This window comes from Pituophis catenifer, unplaced genomic scaffold (genome assembly GCF_029215685.1).
Source record: "Pituophis catenifer annectens isolate HBS135680 unplaced genomic scaffold, rPitCat1.0.hap2 SCAF_9, whole genome shotgun sequence".
Lineage (NCBI taxonomy): Eukaryota > Metazoa > Chordata > Lepidosauria > Squamata > Colubridae > Pituophis > Pituophis catenifer.
The window spans coordinates 18167538-18191183 of NW_027256889.1; the positions used below are offsets into that span (position 1 = coordinate 18167538).

Genomic DNA, 23646 nt, shown 5'->3' on the forward strand with positions numbered 1-23646 from the left:
GCTGTTTCAGGCTGCAGGGATTGCCATGGCCTATTGCTGCATGGGCCTCTGCTGCTTGCTGCAAGGAGGTAAATTGCTGGGAGCAGATTTTTTTTTGTGTGTGTTAATCAAGCTATGCTGAAAACGAAAATGAAAGTAAAGTAGGCTATTTGCTGTTTGCTGCAAGGAGGCAAAACTGCTGGGAGGCAGAGGCAGATTTCTTTTTCTTGTTTTCCTCACCAAAAAAGGTAGATACGTCTTATAGTCCGGAGTGTCTTACTTCGAAAAATACGGTATCTTGAAATCCTTGGTGTAAGTTACCTGTCAGGTTCTTGAAAAGAGCTATTAAAACTCCCGTCACATTGTCTTTCTATGACAGGAAACATATCCCAGCTGCCTCTCCTCACCAGAGATAAATGTCCTTCTGAAATACGGCTCAACAATAGGTATCTTAGTTCTTCGCTTTCCCTCCTGTTTCTTTGCTCCTTTCAATAATTTATAGCTCCCGTCATTACTGAATATTTCTTATAGTAATCACAGTGGTTTTGGTCTTTAATACACGTTATCCAATATTCCAATGGGCAGCTGCCAAGGACTGGAAATTGATCTGCCCATTTGCACTGCATTTCTACTTTGTGCTCTTATCGATCCGCAATATTTCTTTCTGTGATTCAGAAAGTGCTGCACTAAAATATCATTGCTTTCTCTCCCCCTTCCCCCTCTTTCCAAAGCCTTCTTCTCAAGTAAATTTGCAGGGACTGGATGTAATGAATCATCTTATATCCCAGTGTTTTTCAATCTCTGCGATTTAAAGACATGTGGATTTCAAAATCTCAGAATTCCCCAGCCAGTAGGCTTTCTTTCTATTTTCTATTTTCTATTCCCCAGGCATGCTGGCTGGGGAATTCTGGGAGTTGAAATCCAAAGGACTTGAAGTTTCTAAGACTGAAAAACACTGTTATATAGACAGAATTCAGAAATTATAGGCATTTAGCTCCATTTCCCAATAAATAAAATTAAAGGTGTAGAATTACCCTTTTAATAAGAACCAACAACCTCACCATTGTATCAAATTCAAGTAGTTCCACTCGACAATTGCACAGATTATTTTCTCTTCCTCATTAGGAAGCACAACACTTACCTCCTTGCCTTTGGGAGCTGGAGGGTAGAAACGATTATTGGGAAGATATCCGGTAAAGATGTTTAGTTCACTGGGAATGATCCACCATGGGTCACCAAGTTCCAACTTATTCTTTGGGGGAAGAAACGCCTTGAATTGTCGAGCAAACTTCACACTGAGAGGAGAAGCAGGAGCTGTCCAGTTGCGGAGCCCAGTAAAGGCTACATGGGAAATCTAAAGAAAATAAGCAAACCTAATTTTTAGAGATTGCAAGTACTCCTCAACTTACAAACACAATTGGGACCACAATTTCTATTGCTATCCAAGATGGTTGTTGAGTGAGCTTTGTTTGATTTTGGGACCCTTTTTCCCCATGGTTGTTAAACAAATCACTGCAGTTGTTAAGTGAAATGACTTTGCTTGCCAGAAACCAGCTGAGAAAGTTGGAAATGGCAATCTGGGACACTGCAATAATATTGTAAATACATGCCAGTTGTTCCACTGCCCAAATTTTGATCCTGTGATTGAGGGGATGCTGTGATTTTCGTAAATGCAAGAACTGGTCATAAGTCACTTTTTTCAGAACCCTAATAACACCGAACAGTCATTAAAGAGCCTTGGTAGTACAGTGGTCTAAAGCACCCTGTTATTAAGAACAGCTGCCTGCAATTACTGCAGGTTCGAATCTTGCCAAGGCTCAAGGTTTACTCACCCTTCCATCCTTTCTAAGGTGGCTAAATGAGGACCCAGTTTGTGGGGGCAATAAGCTGACTTTGTATAAATATACAAAAGAATGAAGGCTATTGCTTAGCGCATTGTAAGCCGCCCTGAATCTCCGGAGAAGGGCGGCATATAAATCAAATTTAAAAAAAAATTGAACGGCCATAAATCGAGGGCTATCTCTATGTTGCTTATAGATTCTTAGCTTTAGATTTACACATATTTTATACGATGTGTATGTTTTAAAATGTTCATCTTTTTATATCTGTTGTACGTCTTTTACATGTTTATGCTTCTTTTTGGTAACTGCCCTGGACCCCTTTATGTTGATCTGTGACCAGAATAAAGACCAATAGATTGAAGGACTGGATTCACAGAACTGCTGACTGAAACTGTCTCCACCCCCCCCCCCCCACGTGTCTGTAGCTGCAATGATTTCAAAACATGTGCTACTCACACCAAGGAAGCCATCTTTGCTCTTTGTCATGGTTTCCATCAACAGAGGCTGGAATTTTGCAAGGATGGAGATTGTCTCCCCATTGGGATCCGTCACCTCTTCCTCCTCAGTGCCAGACACAGGAACCATGCCTGAATGGAGCAAAACCTCATTTTAATATGCAAAAAAATATGGAATTGAGGACACAATTTCTAGCAATCAGAAAAAGTTGGCATGAAACAGGTGATGCAGAGAGGAAAACATGTCTCAGCAGGAATGAAGATAACATTGATGTTATGTTTCACTATAAGGCTGTGATGGCGAACCTGTGGCATACATGCCAGAGGTGGCACACAATGCCCTCTCTGATGGCACACGAGCGGTTGTCTCAGTTCAGCTCCACTGTGCATGCACACGTGCTTCCCGCCAGCCAGCTGGTCTTCGGGTCTCTGCCGCGCATGCGTGGGAGCAGGGTGCATGTGGGGAGGGACATACATACATGTGTGGGGGCTGTGCGCGCATGCGTAGGGATGGGGCACGTGCGGGGGCTGCATGTGCATGCACGGGGCAGGAGCATGGGGGCATGCACGCATGTGTGTGGGGCACATGCAGAAGAACAGGACATGTGCGGGGGACCACACGTGCATGCGCGGGGGCTGTGCATGCATTGCATTTTGGGGGTTCGGGCATGCGCTTGTGCATTTGCACATGCACGCTTTGGGCACTCAGTCTGGAAAGGGTTAGCTATCACTGTTATAAGGGGGCTGTGCACGCATTGCATTTTGGGGGTACGCACATGCGCATTTGCACACGCGCACTTTGGGCACTCAGTCTGGAAAAGGTTAGCCATCACTGCTATAAGGTATATCCTTTACAAACCCAATGATGTTTTCTACAGTCTGATCTAAATGGTTAAGTAACATTTATTTAGAAAAACAATTCCTTTTTTAGGAATTGAATGCCACCGAACAACAAAATCACACAGCAGTTTTAACATGTCTGAAAATTTTGCCATTATCCCATCATATGAGTTTTCAGCAATTTCATTCCTAAAATGAAAATAAAATAAAATAGAAATACTGCAGTCTTAAAAGATGTGGGCCCTTAATCTCATTCCTTCTCTCCTACTGAGTTATTACCTTCTTTAGTGAAATAAATGTTTCGTGTACAATAGCTCACTGCTACACTACAGCGCAACTGATTGATAGACACTGTCACACAGAATCCACAATAACAGTTATTGTCCAAATTAGAATGGCTGAAATTTATCTAAAAATCATTTAGATAATAGCATCCAAGGCAGTGTTTCTCAACCTTGGTAGCTTGAAGATGGGTGGACTTCAACTCCCAGAATCCCCCAGCCAGCAGCGTGTTCCTTGGAAATATGACGTCTGAAATTACCTGAATAATGTGAAGGAAGCTGCCCAGATATCTTTCTTAGTTGGTAAATGGTGGGATTATTCTGAATCCAGACAGGCTACAGGAGACAGAGCTTGAGAGACAATATAGTGGAGTGGGCAATATAGCGTTGCTGGCTGGGGGATTCTGGGAGTTGAAGTCCACCCATCTTCAAGCTTCCAAGGTTGAGAAACACTGATCTAAGGGGATGAGTGCAAAGGATTATGTGATCATTGATATCAGGTCCCCAATAGATTCCTATTGGGACACTGCCATTCTGGCTGAAGGAGGGGGCCTTGGTATTTTTATGACTTGTCATCTGCTTTGGTCTTTCTTTACTTTGATGTATCTTCCTGGGATACAGGAGGGAGGGATGGACTTGAGGCCATCTGTTTTGTCTCAGCTCAGAAGAAGACGAGAGCTTGGCGCCTGAGAACAACTTATCACCTTCCAGTCTAAAGTTCTCACAGCAACTCAATACCTGGTGATTGGCTCCCGTTGGACTGAGCAGTGGGGAGGGTTTTTGCCACGAGCAGGGTGGATAAAAATCAATGATTTTTTTTAAAAAAAAATAAAAAAAAAATCAGATTTTTTTTATTTAAATCAGATTTTTTTGATTTTTATCGAATTTATTTTAATAAAAAACTTTTGGGGTAAAAATCTATCTATCGTAAGATAGTTTTCTATTTAAGATACATAAATAATTTAGTTTATTCAGCATGAAATGGAGCTTAGTTATGTAGCATGAGGTTGTATAGTCTGCAACACTGGGACTATCGGTGAGTCAACAGTGGGTCAAAGGAATAGCAGAGATGACAGTTGCTCTTTAAAAATTATGATTTAAATCGAGTTGATTTAAATCAAGCCTTTTTACTAGTGATTTAAATCATGATTTAAATTGTGATTTAAATCAACTTGATTTAAATCAAATCCACCCTGGCCAAGAGTAACTTTTAACCTAACATTTTAGGGCGGGAACTTCAGATCCTACCTATTCTCTTTGCTATCCCTGTCTCCCAATAAAAGTTCCTTTTGAAATGCTGCTTGTTTCTAGAGTTCTGCTTTCTTGAGGGGACTGCTGAGGCAAGACCTTACCTTGGATTCGATTCTTTCTATCTGCTCTTTATAGGCTTCACCAGGTAGCTAGTGCCATGCTGAGAAACTTTGCTCCAAGTTTTTTTTTAAGTTGTCAAGCATTTAAAAATTACACCAACTGTCCTCACGAACATAATGACTCATTTAACTCGTTCCACATTCCACCACTAAAATTATCATGGCAGATTGCAATAAAAACAGAAAAGCTAAAATTAAAGCTATGGTTATTAAAATCAAGTATTGAAACAAAAACAAGGAAAAGTCAGCAGGTAAGCCTACTCAAAAAGCCAACAAAATCTCAATCTCAACTTGGCAGATGTGGGTTGCAAAAATGGAGGCCACAAGCCAAAAAAAGCTTGCCCCAAATTATTACGACTGCCCTTTCTCAATTTGCAATCTAATACAACTATATTTACCCTGTCATGACAGAACAAGCAGAAGGAGACAGCGCATTACACATTGTACACTTGTGCAGTTGGAAAGCTATCACTTTACAACAGGGGTGTCAAACTCAACGCCCGCAGACCAGATCAGAGTGTTTAAATCTGGCCCGCAGGCCCGCCCTGGAAACAGTGAAGCACCGGCTCACGGTGCATCTGCCAGTGAAAAGGGAGCTCGGGAGAGCCACACCCAGGCCTCCTCAGCTCCGTTTCCGGCCATGACGGCCTCCTGCAGCCCTTGGCCCAGTGAAAACGGAACTCAGGGCTACACTCAGGCATCCTAAGCTCCATTTTCACTGGCAGAGGGCTGCAGGAGGTCGTCGTGGCTGGAAACAGAGCCTCGATGAATGACGTCGGAGCTGGCCGTGCCCATCTTGGCCACGCCCCCCCGAGGTCAAACATCCTGATGCAGCCCTCAATGAAATTGAGTTTGACACCCCTGCTTTACAACTTCTGTACAACAAACCCTCGAATTGGGTACCAAAAGAGAACCAGAGCTCAAGAATTCTACCTCCATGCACCAGGTGGCAGCAACAGACCGTCAGTAATTGACACAGGGGCTTAAGAGGGATTGCAAAATTATTATTGTTCCCATAAATAGGCTTAGGCAAAAGGCCTGTGGATTTCCTCCTGCCTCTTCTCCGATTCCTGCTCCTTCCACTTTACTACACATCAAGCTGGAAGATGGGGATAATTTTGGGATGAGAGGGGATACAGCTGCCAGATACTTTGGTCTGGGAAGAAATACAATATGGATCTGATTCAGAAATGGTAAGGTAAATTTGTCTGGGTTTGGCTTAATGCCACATTTGTGGTGGAAGGAATCAGGTTTACTGCAGGGCTGCCCAAGCTTTTTTTTGGACAGAGACCTGTACATGGTCCTGGAGTGGTTCCCTGGGGACCCTTCCTCCCCAAAGTATGCAAAAGAGGTGGTGCGTGCACAAAAATTAGCCCCAAAATTTAACTGTCTGAATGTAAAATTAAAATGAAATCAATTAATGAAACACTGATAAATCAGCACTCTTCGGCAATCTCTACAGAAACTTCTGGAGTTCACACCCAAAGGTTTGGGGGAAGGAGACGATCTCAGGTAGGGCACACCCGATGTATGGCATACAACATACGTGAAACAAGCCACTATACTTTGTTTAGCAAGTTATTACTAAAACAAGCCACCATTGCGCAGTGTGTCTGAATCCAGCCAAAATGAGGAGGAGGATATTCCATGACCAGGGAGAACCTGGTAAGGTTTTGACTCTGAAACTACAGAAGCTGGTGAACACTATGCTATACTGTCACCGAGGCTTTTATCCTTGGCGTAGTTCAACAGTACAAGATTTCTAAGAAGAAAATAGCTGAAAAATTGACAGAACCTTTCTAGTTTCCCACTTAGTTTGATCTCCTTATAGATATGCATGGGCCAAATTAATCCTTCCTTCCTCTACAGGTAGTCCTTGACTTACTTATTCATTTAGCGACAGTTTGAAGACTTACGACTGGTCCTCACACTTACAGCTTCCCTGTGGCCACGTGATCAAAATTTAAGCAAAATTTGGCAAATGGCATTCATTTATGATGGTTTTAGCTTCCCAGGGTCATGTGATCATTTGTATACTTCCCTGTTGTGTCCAAGGCCCAAGTAGTGATTACCAAACACAATTTAGTCCTCAACAAACCTATTCTATTAAAACAGCTGAGACTTAATTCAAATCCAAAACAAAATTCTTAATAACCAGTCCATTGGCCTTATCACCAAACTTTGTTGTCTCTGGCAACCTGTCAAAGGCTTTTCTTGGCAAAAACCCCACAAAGTTCAAGAGACGCTGACAAGAAACACTGGAATCAACGTTGCTTTTCTACAAAGAACCCAACGGCTTGTTGCTGGTCTTTTAAGCCTTATGGGAGGGGCCAATCATCTTCTGGCCTTACTCCTGAGTCGTCCTTTTTGCTTTAGCTGCTCTTGCCTTCTGGCAGCTCTTCGCATGTGTGCACTAGGAACAGGCTCCTCCTGTTCCTCTGCCTCTCTGCTGTCAGCCTCTGGAGGCTCCGGAGTCCGTACATCGCTCCCAGATGGCCCTGGCCCCATCTCTGCCTCCGACGCAGAGCCTTCATCCGGGCCTTCCCCTGACTCCAGGACTGTCCCATATTCTTCCTCAGCAGGTTGCTGGCGGACCACAACACTCCCCTGCTGGTTTCCCACAAGCAAAATCAATGGAAAGCTGGATTTGCTTAACAACTATGCAATTCACTTAACGATGGCAAATAGGTCATAAAATTAGGTGTGACTCACTTAACAACTGCCTTGTTTAGCAACTGAAATCCTGGTCTCAATTGGGGATGTAAATTGAGCACTATCTGTAAAAGCAACCAGATCCATTTCCCAAGCAAACACATCGTCAAGACAGTCCTAAGTAACCAGTAGATAGAAATCTTGACATTGTGATACTGCACGCAAAGAGATTTTTGAGTTCAAAACAGTCCATTGACACCTCACCATGAACAGCTCTTTGGTCACCTGACAGCAGAGCCCTCTTGCCTTCAGCTGTGCTGAATCCCTTTTAAGCCCTAGCCAAAACCAGCACTTACAACAATGGGAACAGCAGCTTTACATGCCACAAAAATTGTCCTTGATGAGAACAGCATCTGACACATAAGCCTTTCCAAAAAAACCCGGAGAACCCATCGCCCTTGCCCTTCAAAAATCAAACTGAGCTGAGGAAGAAGCTGTGGGCACTTCTGTCTCTCTCCCTCTCTCAGACACACACACAATGTACATACATATACTGTAGGGCTGGCATCTATGCATGATGGATTTACAAGGGATACCTTCCCCGCCAAAGCCAGCAAAGGGCAGGCAATTCATACAACTGAAATTCAAGTCAGAATTTACAGTCCCTGAAAAAAACCATGAACTTTTTATGGGCCACCACACAGCTCCCGATATCTAAACCAGCTGTAGTAGCTACTTTATGGTAGGCCTGTTGCAGAAGAAAAGAGAACTGTTATCATACAGCTACTAAAGCTGGTTTCAAGCGGCCATCAATCTCTTGCATTAGGCTGCTTCCACCACCTGAATACCTATAAACAGCATCCAAACACCTGAGAACTCTTCACTCCAAAGCTTGTAATCATGGCAGAACAAAACAAAATATTACCATTTAGATGTGGCTATTTGCCAAGAAATGAAAGGAAAAGAAGAAAAAAAGAGATAGCAAAAAACATACCAGACCAATGTGGGTTTTGTTTACATTATTGCAACCGTTCCCTCACGGAAGCCATTTTGAGAAAGCATCCACGACCCATCCCATGTTTTCACAAATCTGATTTTTTTTTTTAAAGGGTAGGATCTTTCCTTACTAGTGACAGTAACACTGCTGAACAAAACAAAATCAGTGGGAGAAATTCCATTCTGGTGTCAGTCCTTGTGAATTAAAGGAAGTGCTGTACGGGAAATCAGGGAAGTTATATAGAACATGAGATCATTTTAACAATTAAAAACAAGTCATTTCTACATACCCTGTTTTCCCCAAAATAAGACATCCCCCGATAATAAGCCCAATCGGGCTTTTGAGCGCATGGCAATAAGACCAAGCGCTTATTTCAGGGTTCAAAAAAAAAAAAAAGACAGGGTCTTATTTTCGGGGAAACACGGTATACACACACTGCTTAGCCACTTCATAACTAAAGGAGTACAATTCACAGTATTAAGCCATAAGGAAAAAAAATGGTAGACACATTTTTGCACATCAACGATATTTAGCAGTTATTTGTGCTCTCGAATTCTTAGAACACTTACCAGTCAGTTTCTCTGCAATTGGCTTGAATTCCTCAGGACTGATGAACAAATCATTGTTAGTATCCAGGGAAGAGAAGAGGAAAAGTCCCTCATTTCCCAGAGATTTCAGGGCTGTTTCCTAAGTGGAAGGAAAGGGATTCTTAGTTTAAGTCATACGTTCATGAAATAAAGAAATTCAAATTAATCATCTGTCTTGTCACCCAAGCTAGTTACAAGGATATGCACCTGGGCAGGTAAGATATGCAGGTCGGAAGCTCCTCTTTCAGGTAAATGAAATGAGCAGATAGATCATTTCATCAAAACAGGTATAATGCAGAACAGCTGGAAAATGATTTTTCCAACTCGGTATTATAATGTTGAAGAAACTCCAGGAAGCAAAGGATTTAATTTTGACGGAAGCAGTAGACATGCTAGAAGAAAGTAAGTATAGGTAGTCCTCAATTTATGATCATAATAGAGCCTGCCCATCATGGTCATAAATCATGACTATTGTAGCTATGGTACCTTGATTAGGTGTCATTGCATGGTGGCTGATAAAAGCGCATGATTTTATCTTTTTTTAATGAAGGTTGGTAAGTGAATGCTGTGGTCATTAAATGAATCCATGGTTTGGTGTGGATTTTGCTGAAAACCAAAAGTAAATGCTGGTTTCTGGCAAAAACTATCATAAATCATGGTCACATGATGGGACAAAGTAAGCAGCCTGGTGTTCTGCCCCAGCTATGGACCCCAAAGAACGCAGCACACACAAAGTCCGTACAAACCTTAGTTTATTAATTAAGGACTACTAATGAGTTTTTCTTAGTAGTTGTTCGAACACAAGTACAGTTTAAATCAGTCTTTTCTGAACAAGGGCTGTTAATTTAACTTCATTAACAGCTGAAAAGAATCAAAAGAATAATAACTCAATTCTGAAACAGATAACCGTAATCTTACTGTGGTTGGCAGAATGCCCAGAAGCAATTTGCAGGAAAACAGACAAGGAGCAAGAGCCGATCAGACGTTTCTGGAATCAAGACGCAAAGGAATATGAACGAAGTTGTTTCCTACAAATTGCCTCAGTTGACATCCTTCCTTAAATAGGCTAGGGGAGTGGCCAATTAGCCCCAAGCCTTACTCTCGAAGGAGACCTCCTCCTGAGGAGCCACTCCTGCCTTCTGGCAGCTCTGTGTGCTTGTGCATCAAGAAGAGGCTTCTCCTCTTCTTCCTCTTCACTTATGGGAGCTTCTGGAGGTTCTGAAGGCCCTGGCTGAATCCCCGCCTCTGGCACCACATCTTCTCCAGCCTCCTCATTGTCTGACTTGAGTGCCAGCTGCACAGGCTGCTGGCGCATCACCACACCAGCCTCCTCGCTGTCTGAATCAGCTACTAGCTGCACAGGCCGCTGACATGCCACAACACCTCGATGCTGAGCACCAAAGTCCAATCACATGATTGCAAGGTGGAGGACTATCAAACCTTCAGAACTGGGCCATAAAAACTGTGCTCAGGTAAGTCTGTCAGAACTTCAAATCGTCACTAAGGGACCAGTCATAAATTGAGGACTACTATATGCTTCTTCATAACTGTAGCTGTAAACTAGACCAAAAAAGAAATTCCAAACCACTTCTATAATAGTGTCAAGAAAATGGCATGGATACAGCACAGCTAAATCTGACATCTGCCATTTTAATTAATTTTTAAAAACCCTTATTTATAAGCCAGCCTTCCTCTACAGTACTAACAACCCTCCAGTTGTGTTAGACTTCATCTCTGAGTATTAGGTTTGTTGGTCCAATACACCCAAGGAACACTAGTTTGAGGAAAGTATTAGCTATCATCATCATCATCATCATCATCATCATCATCATCATCATCTCCTTTTAATGACCCCATAATCCTTTGCGGGGCGGAATCTGGGCAACTGAATGGAGCTGAAGTTTACTGGCCGGATGCCCTTCCTGTCACCAATGCAGAGTTATATTCAGCAGATATATTCTCATTGTGCCCAGAAAGAGAGGAATATTTGCCTCTACCTAGGACTGAACTCACAGCCTCCTGATTGTGAGACGAAAACTCCACCTCTAGGCCACCGCACCATTCATGAGAAAGGTGTTAGCTATGTTTATGAAAAAATGCATGCATCATCTTTGATTTTTTTTGTGTATTTATCAAATTTAGAATCCAATCATCTCCCTCAAAGAGGAAATTTTTTTTTCCCTTTCTGGCACAGAAAACAAAATCTTCACCCAGCAAGACTAACATCACAGGAGTGAATTATGTTAGGAAAAAGTGAAGAGAAGAAAGAACCAATTTCCTCTTTCATTTTCACTCTTCTGAGGCAAAGCCTTCTGATACAAACTTTTCAGAACATAATTCTCCAAAGTGGAGGTTCATGATTGCAAGGCACCTGTTTTAGTCTAGAAGCAAAGGCCAATCAGAAATAGGCTGATTTGTTATAGAAGGCAAGCCAACTTTACACGATGAAATCAAAAAATAATTAAAGGTAAAGGTTCCCCTCGCACATATGTGCTAGTTGTTCCCGACTCTGGGGGTGGTGCTCATCTCCGTTTCAAAGCTGAAGAGCCAGCAGTCAGAAGACGTCTCCATGGTCATGTGGCCGGCATGACTAAACGGTGAAGGCGCACTGAGCACTGTTACTTTCCTACCAAAGTGGTCCCTATTTTTCTACTTGCATTTTTTACGGGCTTTCGAACTGCTAGGTTGGCAGAAGCTGGGACAAGTCACGGGAACTCACCCCGTTACACGGCACTAGGGATTTGAACCGCTGAACTGCCGACCTTTCGATCGACAAGCTCAGCGTCTTAGCCACTGAGCCACCGCATCCCTAAAAAGATAATTACCTCCCTGCTGTTTGCTAGAATAGCAGGCATAAAAAAGATCGGATTGTTATTGAATTTACCTCACAAATGCACTTAACTGAAGAGAACTTTGCGTCATAACTGCGTTTGGAATTGAACTTAAAAGCGAACAAGACGCTAACTTCCCCAGCCACTGTTTTGTCAGTGGCACTGAAAATAGTGACCTATGGCCATTTTTCACACTTATGACCATTGCAGCATTCCCCATGGTCATGTGATTTACATCCAGAGGCTTGACGGCTGACTCATATTTATGACGGTTGCAGCGTTCTCATCCAGAAGCTTCTTCCGCTCTGACAGGGTAGTGGGGAATATCACATTTTCCTTCATAATCCGTTTTGAGAAGATTTTCTATCCTAAAAGTTATTTGTCTTACAAATAAATATAGATGATTTGAATTTTTTAAAAATCTCTGCAATTAACTGCAAATAGACTGCTGAAGTTATACAAACATCTATTATCAATCTGTGTGATATGAGACAAGACATTCTCCTTATATTTTATTTATTTATTTATTTATTTATTTATTTATTTATTTATTTATTTATTTATTTATTTTATTTTATTTTATTTTATTTTATTTTATTTTATTTTATTTTATTTTATTTTATTTTATTTTAAATTTATATACCGCCCTTCTCCCTGAGGACTCAGGGTGGTGTACAGCCAGAATTAAAAAACATAAAATACAAATATTAAAAAACAATTAAAATATATATAAATTTATATATATATATATATAAAATATATATATTTATCCCACTGTCACTTTATTTCTGGTGAATTGTTTTGACACAAAGTAAGAATAAACTGGCTACCACACAAGAGAGGAGGAATCTGCATTATAACAAGTTGCAACTCCTAGCTCACTGTTTTTTCTGCAGTATGGTGGCTACAGTATGCTTTATTTTTCGGACTATAAGATGCACCGGAGTATAAGACGCAGCAAGATTTCGAAGAGGAAAACAAGAAAAAAAAAAGTTTTTGGCCTCCACGCGTCCGGTTTTTGCACTCCCCGGCCCCAAGGAGCACTCTGCAGGCCTCTCAAACCCTCTGCGTGTCCTGTTTTTGCAAAAAATGGGCCCGTTTTTCACAAACGTGGGATGCACAGAGGGTTTGGGAGGCCTGCAGAGTGCTCCTGGGGGCTGGGGAGGGCAAAAACGTGACGTGTGGGAGGTTTGGGAGGCCAAAAACGGGCCTGTGTTTTGCAAAAACGGGATGTGCGGGGAAGGGTTTCAGCTTGTTTTGGTACGGCTGAAATCAAACCTACAACTGTCTATATCTGGGGTGTCAAACTCGATTTCACTGAGGGCCGCATCAGGGTTGTGTTTGAGCTTGGGGGCCAGGGTGGGCGTGGCCAGCTTGATGTCACTTGTGTCGGGGGCGTCAGTGGCGATACAAATGCTTTGCCAGCAAAAAGGGGCTCCAGACCTCCCTTTTTAGCTGTGATGGCCGCCCTTCGACAGTAAAAATGGAGCTCGAGGGAGCCGTATGCAGCCCCCTTGAACTCCATTTTCACTGGCAGAGGCACCGTGGGCCGGTCCTTTGCTGTTTCTAGGGCAGCTCCGTGGGCCAGATCTAAGCACCCCGCGGCTGACTCCGGCTCCAGGGGCCTTGAGTTTGACACTCCTGGTCTATATGCAAACCATGTATAGGTAGTCCTCGATTTACAACAGTTCATTTAGTGACTGCTCAAACTTGCAACGGCGCTGAAAAAAGTGATTTATGACCATCTTACGACCTTTGCAGCCTCCCCATGATGCGTGGCAACTGGTTCAAACTTATGACCATTGCGGTTACCCAAGATCACGTGATCACTTTTTGCAATCTTTTGACAAGCAAAATCAACGGAGAAGCCAGATTCACTTAAACAACCATGTTACCAACTTAACATATGGAGTGATTCACTTAACAACTGTGGCAAGAAAGGTCGTAAAATGGGGCAAAATTCACTTAACAAATGTCTCATTTAACAACAGAAATCTTGGACTCAATGGTGGTCGTAAGTCGAGGACTACCTGTACTCTAACCACTGACCCATAATTAGCCTCCCAAAATGATTGCAAAACCTCCATATAGGAAGCTACATAGTATGCAGCGAGATGTTTGGCCCCCACACATATTCTATCTCATGGCTGAGATGTAGCAGCTGTTATTAAAAAAAAACCATAGCTAAATTATCCCACTAGTTCCCATTAATTTCTATGAGTCACTTAAGGCAAATGCTCCCGGATGGGTTGAGTCCACAGCTCCACATTCCTTCTAACTCAGCTCATTACCGCCAGGCTGGCCCCCAAAAATATATGATTAACTCAGGCAATGTTTTGGAGATATAAGAAAGTATGGGAAACATAAGTAAGTCATTAAGATTAGAAGTATGGAAACTCTAGTTTTTTGAATTTTAGGAGAGGATATTGGATGTTGGAGTCCAACAGTATCTAAAAGCAGGGCCGGATTTAGATGAAAAGAGGCCCTAGGCTATTCCACTTACGAGGCCCTTTCACCTATAGTGAAAGTGTAATTTTAATTTTGCTAACAATTTGAATGTAGGCCCCTCTTGAACTTGAGGCCCTAGGCTGAAGCCTAGTTAGCCTATAGGAAAATCCGGCCCTGTCTAAAAGGACACATGTTCCTCATCCCTTCAAGACATGTCCCTTTAAAATATGTGGACTTCAATTCCCAGAATTCTCCTGTGGAAATCTGGGAGTTGAAGCCCATAAGTCTTAAAGTTGAGAAATGCTGGTCTATGAACAAGCAGTCTCAAGTGAGGTTGGAGGGGACGAGTTTAAAATTTTCTATGTCATCTGTTATGGAGTGCAGGCAGACCGCCCCCCACATCTCCCTAGAGTAATATGGTCTCTTCCCTCTGCTAGGTTTCCATGCTGCTTGCCACCCCATTAAAATTCCCACAGCTCTGAAGAGCATTTATTTTCCATCTGCTATCTGCCAGCCTAAAAGGATGCTAATGCTGCCTGAAAGCTGCTGTTGTTGTCAATTATGATCAGGAAAGCACTTAAGTGCCTTGCAGGGCTGATTGAAAAGTAGAACTGGGTTGGGAACGGATCCCAAGCTAGGACTGGGAAGAGATGAAAGCTCAGGAGCTACAAAAACTCTGACATCACTAAGCACTTAAGGCTAGGACATTATTTTAGTGGCACCAGCCCAAGGCTGTTTGAAATGCAGTGAGGTACAACCAGTTATCCGTTTGACTGAGCAATGCCATTAAAATGCCTACAAGTATAATAATGTTCTGCAAGTTGGGGTGTTGATTTCCCAAATACGTTCCTTTCCCCCAGGGTATTCGCACTACCTGCAAAATGGCAAGCGTCAAAACCTGGAATCTGAAGGCACAAAATCTTAGGGAAACAAAACAAAGCAAAATAAAAAGATTATTTCTATCCGGTCTTAACGATCTGCATCCGTCTGTATCTAAAGGTAATCCTCGACTTACAATCATTTGTTTAGCAACTGTTCCAAGTTAAAACGGCATTGAAAAAAGTGACACGCAATGGCTCCTGGCACTTAGGGATGTTGCAGCATCCTTGTGGTCACATGATCAAAATCCGGGCACTTGGCCCCAACCGGCATGCATTTACAATGGTTGTAGCATCCTGGGCACACAAGATTCCGATTTGTGACCTTCCCAGCTGGTTTCTGACATGCAAGTCAATGAGGGAAGCTAGATTTGCTGAAAGACCACGTGATTCTCTTAACTTCATGGATTCTTTTAATGACGATGGCGAAAATGGTCATAAAATTGTGCATGACTCAATCCAATCAGTTGTATGTATTTAGAAGTGCATTCTTTTGTCTGTCCTCAAATGCCCCACTCCCCCATCAGCTTTATGGCACCTGGAACAGCAGATACCCAATGAAAACCATTCTATTAATGCTGCTGAGGATGGCTGCCTGCCTTATGTACATAACCCTGGGCATCTCAGCTTTTATTACCCTAGTAATAAAAAGATGAGAGCGCTTTCAACAACTTCCAGCACTCCAAGAACAAACACTCTTCCAAACATCAACATTCACATCACATGTACAATTATTTCTAATAAAAACACTTCTGAATTTTATGGGGCTTATTTTCCCCAAACAATACAAGCTGTTGCCCAATTTTTATACAGCTCTTTAGTTGGGAGAAATACCTTTCAAACTCCTTAGGAGATTCTTAGGAGATGTGCCATGGTTGGGTGTCCAGTCCAAACAACCACAGAGTTCTAGTCCCACTTTAGGCATGAAACCTGCATGGATGACTTTGGATCATTCTCTCTGGTTCAGCTTAACCCATCACACAAGAGTTGCGGTTGTGGGGAAAATAGGAGGCAGGAGTATGAGGTATGTTCACTGCCTTGTGTGTTGTGTGTGTGTGTGTGTGTGTGTGTGTGTGAGAGAGAGAGAGAGAGAGAGAGACAGACAGACAGACAGAGAATGCATATATTGTATGTATGTAAATACATAAATAAAATAGATGTTATCCAATGCAACAGGACACAGGTACACACAATCCTAGCTAATCCATACAAGATACACAACTATCAGGTAAACAACTAGCAGATGCACTTTACATCTGACAGTTTTTACCTTACAAGGAGGTTGTGTGTGTGAGGCTGAGGCCCTTTTGCCATTTCATGATGGTTCAGGATTGCATTTTGCACATCCAAAACACCGGTTAGTTAAGCCAGGTTAATGACAGAATGTGATCAAGCCCCTTCTGAACCCCCTTCTAAACTGGGAGTCAAAAGCACCATGGGAAGGACCCTATCTTTACTCCCCACTGTCTCCAGAATAAACCCCAATGACCTCAAAAGGCCTTATGAGTATCTTGTGAAGAAGCCCTGGTAGACTGCAGGCTCCTTGCACTCCTTGGGGTTACAGTACTTTATCATGACTTAATACTTAATTATGATTATATTCATTATAATCACTCTCTGTCTGTCTCTGTCTCTGTCTCTGTCTCTGTCTCTCTCTCTCTCTCTATATATATATATATATATAAAGTGTTTTTCTATCAAGACACCTGGTCTACCCCAACATGTGGGAAGGAGCATACTGCATCCCTTTCGCCTTTCAGCTCCAATCCAGGAGCCCTCAAGCAGTCGCATTCACAACAAACCATTTTATACCAAATTTATATTTTGCTGATAAAGAAATAACTAACATGCAGGCAGTCCAAGTTCGAATCCAAGTAAGGATATGGCTAGCTGATGAGAACTAAATAGCTTAAAATAGATCTATACTAGTCTCCCTTTATTTCTTTGTCAGTAAATATAAATTTAACACAAAATAGTTTGTCGTGAAAGCGACTGCCTGAAGGCTCCTGGATTGGGGCTGAAAGGCGAAAGGAAGCAGTATGCCCCTTCCCATATTTGGGTAGACCAGGTTGCTTCGATAGAAAACCCGTATGTATGTATGTATGATGTGTATATATGTGTGTGTGTGTGTGTGTGTGTGTGTGTATGTGTAAATAAATATATATATATATATATATATATATATATATATATATATTTCTTACTTCTTCGTAGGGTTTATGTGTGTTTTTCTTCTAGCCAGGTTTTCCCTACGTAGCCAAGGTTTTTTGTTTTTTTTTTTTGTACTGAGCTGGAGCTACAAAAAAAAAAAAAAAAAAAAAACCTTGGCTACGTAGGGAAAACCTGGCTAGAAGAAAAACATATATATATATATATATATATGTAGGTCTTTGGTTATTCGGGTCTTCTCCCACGTAAAATTGGAAGTGTCTTGGCGACGTTTCGACGAAGTCTCATTCGTCATCTTCAGGCTGGTGTTCTCGGCTTCGTGCTTCCAGGAGCAATGTGAGATCGCAGCTGTCTCTTCCTTTTAACTGCTAGTGGAGGTGTGAGCTGATTGGGTGGGAACTTGGCTGTGTTCTGATTGGGTGGAGGTGTGTTCTGATTGGTTAGGGGCTTGGCTGTGCTCTGATTGGCTGGGGTTGTGTTCTGTTTGGGTGGGGGCTTGGTTGTGCTCAGCTTAGTCTGAGTTGCAGGGGGATTTGAGCTGGTGAGCTGCGTTGTTGTTGTTTGGCTTCGTGTTTGTGGCCGTGCGAGCTCTTCATGGTGGGTGTCAGTCTGCTTCATGTATGGATTGGAGGGGTTTAAAGTGGCTAATGATGCAGCTGCGGTCTGGCTTCTGGTCCTTGGTCGTGGCTCATTATCAGTGTGGGTTTGAGTCTGCTTTCTGCGTGGATGTGTGGTGGTGACATCAGGTGTGGCACTCGTGAGTGTGGGTCTGGTGTCATTCGTCGTGTTAGGGACTCGTTTGTCAATAAGGGCGGGTTTCCAAATGGCTGGTAGGCGGGAGGTATCGTCTCGTTTGTTCATGCTGTGTGGGCGTTTTTCTATCTCAATGGCTTCTCTGATTATTCTGTTGTTAAAGTGTTCAGTTTTGGCGATAGTTCTGGTCTTTTTAAAGTCAATATCATGTCCTGTGGCTTTAAGGTGTTGGACCAGGGAAGAAGTTGGTTCCTCTTTTCTGACTGAGTTCTTGTGTTCTTCTATGCGTGCACTTATTCGTCTGTTGGTTTGTCCGATGTATGTGGTGGGGCAGGCGGTGCATGGGATTTCATATACTCCTTGATTTTCTAACTCAATTTTGTCTTTGGGGTTCCTTAGGATGGTGGATATTTTTCGGTTTGTGCAGAATGCTGTCTTGATGTTATGTTTGTGGAGGATTTTGCTTATTCTGTCTGTGGTGCCTTTTATGTATGGGAGGAGGGCTTTGCCGTTTTCTTGTTCTCTGTCTTGGATTTTAGTGGGGGTTTCTTTTTGGATTAGGTTGGTGATCTTATTTCTTTGGAATCCATTGGATGTGAGTACGTTAGTGAGGGTGTGTAGTTCGGTTTTTAGGTGTTGTTCGTCAGCTAAGCGTTTTGTTCTGGAAATGAGTGTCTTGGCTACAGAGTTGATCTGGGCAGGGTGGTGGTGTGAGAGTGCATGCAGATAGCGGTTTGTGTGTGTTTTCTTCTGGTATATAGTGTGTCCTAGGGAGCCATTGGATTTTCTGTAGACTAAGACATCCAGGAAGGGAAGTTGGTTGTTCACTTCTGTTTCCATGGTGAACTGTATTTTGGGGTGTAGGCTGTTGAGGTGTGTGAGGAAGTTGTCCAGTTTTTCTTTCCCATGTGGCCAGATTATGAAGGTGTCGTCCACATATCTGAGCCAGAGTTTGGGTTTGTGATCGGATTTTTCTAGAGCTTGGGTTTCAAAGTATTCCATATAGAGGTTGGCAGCCAAGTTCCCACCCAATCAGCTCACACCTCCACTAGCAGTTAAAAGGAAGAGACAGCTGCGATCTCACATTGCTCCTGGAAGCACGAAGCCGAGAACACCAGCCTGAAGATGACGAATGAGACTTCGTCGAAACGTCGCCAAGACACTTCCAATTTTACGTGGGAGAAGACCCGAATAACCAAAGACCTACATACAAACACCCGCGAAAACCTGAGAAAACATATATATATATATATATATATATGTAGGTCTTTGGTTATTCGGGTCTTCTCCCACATAAAATTGGAAGTGTCTTGGCGACGTTTCGACGAAGTCTCATTCGTCATCTTCAGGCTGGTGTTCTCGGCTTCGTGCTTCCAGGAGCAATGTGAGATCGCAGCTGAGACTTCGTCGAAACGTCGCCAAGACACTTCCAATTTTACGTGGGAGAAGACCCGAATAACCAAAGACCTACATACAAACACCCGTGAAAACCTGAGAAAACATATACACATATACGCACACATATATATTTTCTTCTTACTTTCCGTAGGTTTTATGTGTGTTTTTCTTTTAGCCAGGTTTCTCCTACCTAACCAAGATTTTTCTTTCTACAGCCCTAGCTCAGTGGAGTCACATCCACTCGATTCTGGGCTTTTGTTCTTCTTCTTTATATATATATAAATAAATAATAATAATAATATATATATATATATATATATATATATATATATATATATATATATATACACACACACATATAAATACACAGATACATATATACACACACACACAGAGACAAGACACACACACATAATATCATATTATATTCAATATAAGATAACGTGAAATATAATATAGGATGAAATGCAACATGAAACATACCATATCATGGTACTTAATCATGATGATGTGATTTAATTACCATTCTCAGCCTCAGTCCCCTTCAACGTCCCGAGACCCCATAGCTGCCCCCACAACTCATTACCCCCCCCCACCCCTCCGCATCCCCTCCCCCACGAAGCCCCGACCGCCCTCCTCCCCCTCCCCCCCGTCTCACTCCTCATTACCTGCCGCCGGGCGGCCTCCGCGTCCCGGTAGTATTTGGCCGCCAGCAGCGCCGCCAGGAAGGCCAGGGCCAGGCCCAGCCGCGGCACCCGAGCAGGAGGAGGCGCCGGGCGCCCAGAACCGACGCCTTGGGAGGCCTCCGGAGGCGAGGCGGCCTGTTCGGGCGGGCGGCCTTCCTCTTCACCGCCGCGGGCCATGGCTGCCGCTGGCCTGGCCGGGGAAGAGCCGGCTCTGGGTCCCGCCTCGCTCGGGATGCGGCGCGGCGGCGGCGCCGGCGGCCTCGCGCTTCGTTCGCGGACCGTTAAAGCGGCGGCGGCGGCGGCGGCGGCGGCGTCGTCTCGGGGGCCCCTCAGTCGACAGGCGGCTCCGCTTCGGCCTCGGGCGGCGCGGCGTGGCGTGGCGGCGGAACTTCCAGCTGCCCTCTCCCGCCTCCCGCCTTTCCTGCGCTGGTCCAGGCGGCCTGCGTGGTCTTCGTCCCTCCTTCGCGTCTTCCCACCAGCGCCCCTCGGGGCCCGCCAGGCCGGCTCGGAGTTGCCCAAGGTCTCCTGGCTCCCTGCCCCCCTCTCCACTCGGTCCTTTTCCTTAGGTACTACAGGTAGTCGTCGACCACAGCTGAGCCCCAACATTTCGGTTGTTAAGGTAAACATTTTGCCCCGTTTTACGACCTTTCTTGCCACCGTTGTTAAGTGAATCATTGTTAGACATTAGTCGCACAACGCCTGAACCTGGCTCTCAGAGACGCATCACGTAGAGTTAACCACATGGAGTTGCACCAGTAGAGTTAAAGTCATGTATTCAAATTATGTTTATCTGTTATCTTATATATAAAACAGATTTTTTTTATTTGTCAAGCATATATTTATTTATTTATTTATTTATTTATTTATTTATTTATTTATTTATTTATTTATTTATTTATTTATTTATTTATTTATTAAATGTATTTATATGCCGCCATTCTCCCAAAGGACTCAGGGTGGCGAACACAAGTTAAGAAACAAGTACAATAAAATCATAATTTAATCCAAATAATTAATTAGTAGTAAATAACAAAGCCCAGAATCAGTCTCAGCCTATATATATATATATCTTATATATGCTTGACAAATAAACTTATATATGCTTGACAAATAAACTTATATATGCTTGACAAATAAACTTATGAATTATGAAAATTAGATCAGCGTAGTAAAGGTAGTCCTCAATTTACAGGCTAATGAGAAATTTGTTAAGTGAGTTGTGCTGCGTTTTACAACTTCCTTGCCATGTTTGTTAAGGGAATCGCTGCAATTAGTAACAGTAAGGTGACCAACTTTTTTTGCAATGAGAAGGAGGACACGTGTGCATGTGTGTCGTGTTTTGGTAAGAAGTAAACAAAGCCATTTGCGTGTGGCGCACTCTCTCAAAACAATTCTGTGCGGAGCGCATGCGTCTCATAATTGCATCTCGTCGCACTGTACCAAGCCTTGACAAATCGTCATGTCAAATACAAATACGTTGCATCACATGCAACGGATAGGATTGGCATCGATCAAATACGGAGATTTACAGATTAATCTTCAAATATTGAAAAGGAGAACATGTAGGAGGACACTTTTCGAGAGAGGACAGAACTTACAAAAGAAGGACGGTCCTCCCTAAAGGAGGATGATTGGTCACCTTAGTAACATGCTTGTTAAGTGAACCTGGCTTCCCCATTGACTTTGCTTGACAGAAGGTTGCAAAAGGGGATCATCACATGACCCGGAACATTGCAACCGTCGTAAATATGAGTCAGAGATGTCAAGTGTCTGAATTTTGAACGCGTCTCCATGGCGATGCTGCAACGGTCGTACGATCGTAAGTCACTTTTTTCAGCGCCATTGTAAGTTCAAACGGTCACTAAATGAACTGTTGTAAGTTTTGGACTACCTGTAATTCGCTTCTGATCTCCTTCCATAAATTTTCCTACAACAACTCTGTGGGGTAGGATGGGTTGAGGTTCAGACCAGCTCAAAGATATCTTGGGTGCTTTGGTGGCTAAAAGGGAACTGGAGTCTGGGCAGCTCTCTGGAGAAATAGGCATGAAAAGGGCCGCCACAAAGAATTGTCTTGTTTTTTTAACATTTTGTTTTATCTTTCCTTTTTATTCTTTACTATTGGGCTTAGAGGTTAAAAAAACACTTTTTAAAAAAGGTCTGTGAACAAAGATATAAACAATATACTTTTGCAAAAATACAGTATATCAAGCAGTAGGTGCATCAAAGTATCAAACTCAAGTATCAGTGGAGGTAATGTATAATTGTGTAATGATAACATTAAAAATAAATAAATGAAAGGACGTTCAGAAATAAGAAAACAAAATAACCAGAAACAGAATCTAAAGAACCAAACAGCAAAGAAAAAAAAATCTCAAAGGATCTTATCATCCTCACAGCTTAGAACATTTCAGTCCTCTATTACTCATTATCTAATCTACCTGTAATAATTAGTTTTCTAACCATCTATGTCATCTATATCTATGCAGTTATTTCTTACTTTATGCCCCATGGTCATTAACGCACAACTAGCAGAAAAGATGGTAAGAGATGGGTATAATCCTTATACTAAAGCTTTCAGCTACTCACTACTATAGCTATAGTAATAGAATAGAATGAATGAGCTGGAAGGAACCTTGGACGTCTTCTAGTCCAGCCCCCTGCTCAAGTGAGAGAACCTATACTATTTCAGTTAAGTGACAGACTCTTCCAGTGATGGAGCACCCATGATTTCTGGAGGCAGTAGTGTTTATTATTATTTGCACCATTTGTATGGCTGCCCATCTTAGCCAAGCAACTGGTGTCTCACTACAAGAAAAAAACAAACGCAATATGCAAACAGATAAAAACCATCCGTGATCAATTTAAATCAAACAATCAGATCAGCACCAAAATCTACCTATGCATCAGTGTGTATTGTGCTCCTCACCATTTGCAGACCCCCAGGCATGGCAGCAGGGCCATGTCTTCAGGGCCTTCCTAAAGCCTTGAGGGCTGTGGCCAATTAAAACATGTTTATGTTGGTCAGTATGATGGTGGCATTAGCTTTACAGAATCCAGCATGGAATGGAAACTTGGATGACTGCAAGAAGTGTTCAGCTACGAAATGTCCTTTTATTTGTGTTTTGATGCCACCAGAACTCTGCACTAAGACAGTACCAATGTTTTTTAATATTCTTTTATTGAAGAAAAACTACAGGGAACTGGCAGTTTCTCTGACAGTTTTATGTTCTAGTGCAGCTGTTCCTACTTTGTGTTCTGAATGTTTTATCATTTTGAAGTCTCCCAACCTACTTGGCACTTTCCAGTCTAACTTTAAAAAAAGAAAGTCACGGAGGGCTTTTTGGAGATCCTTTCTTTTGGAAGTATGGTATGCCACAGAGCCTCCAAACCTCTGGAAAGATTATTGTACCACGAAAGACAAGACACTCATTAAAATATAGCTGCTTCATAGCTAAATTAAGAGGTGCAGGTTCACACCCTT

The 23646-nt window shown here is 42.6% G+C and overlaps 1 protein-coding gene across 1 annotated transcript in view; it reads right to left on the minus strand.

Moving 5' to 3' along the window:
• The window catches only part of SELENON (selenoprotein N), a 35819-nt gene extending 15477 nt beyond the window's left edge, over nt 1-20342 (minus strand). The window contains exons 1-4 of the mRNA XM_070949682.1: nt 20148-20342; nt 8985-9102; nt 2277-2407; nt 1121-1333 (exon numbers count right to left, since the gene is read on the minus strand). Of these exons, the coding sequence (XP_070805783.1) occupies nt 1121-1333; nt 2277-2407; nt 8985-9102; nt 20148-20342 (657 nt within the window). The remainder of the gene's footprint in view (nt 1-1120; nt 1334-2276; nt 2408-8984; nt 9103-20147) is intronic.
• Between the last annotated feature and the right edge of the window lie 3304 nt (nt 20343-23646).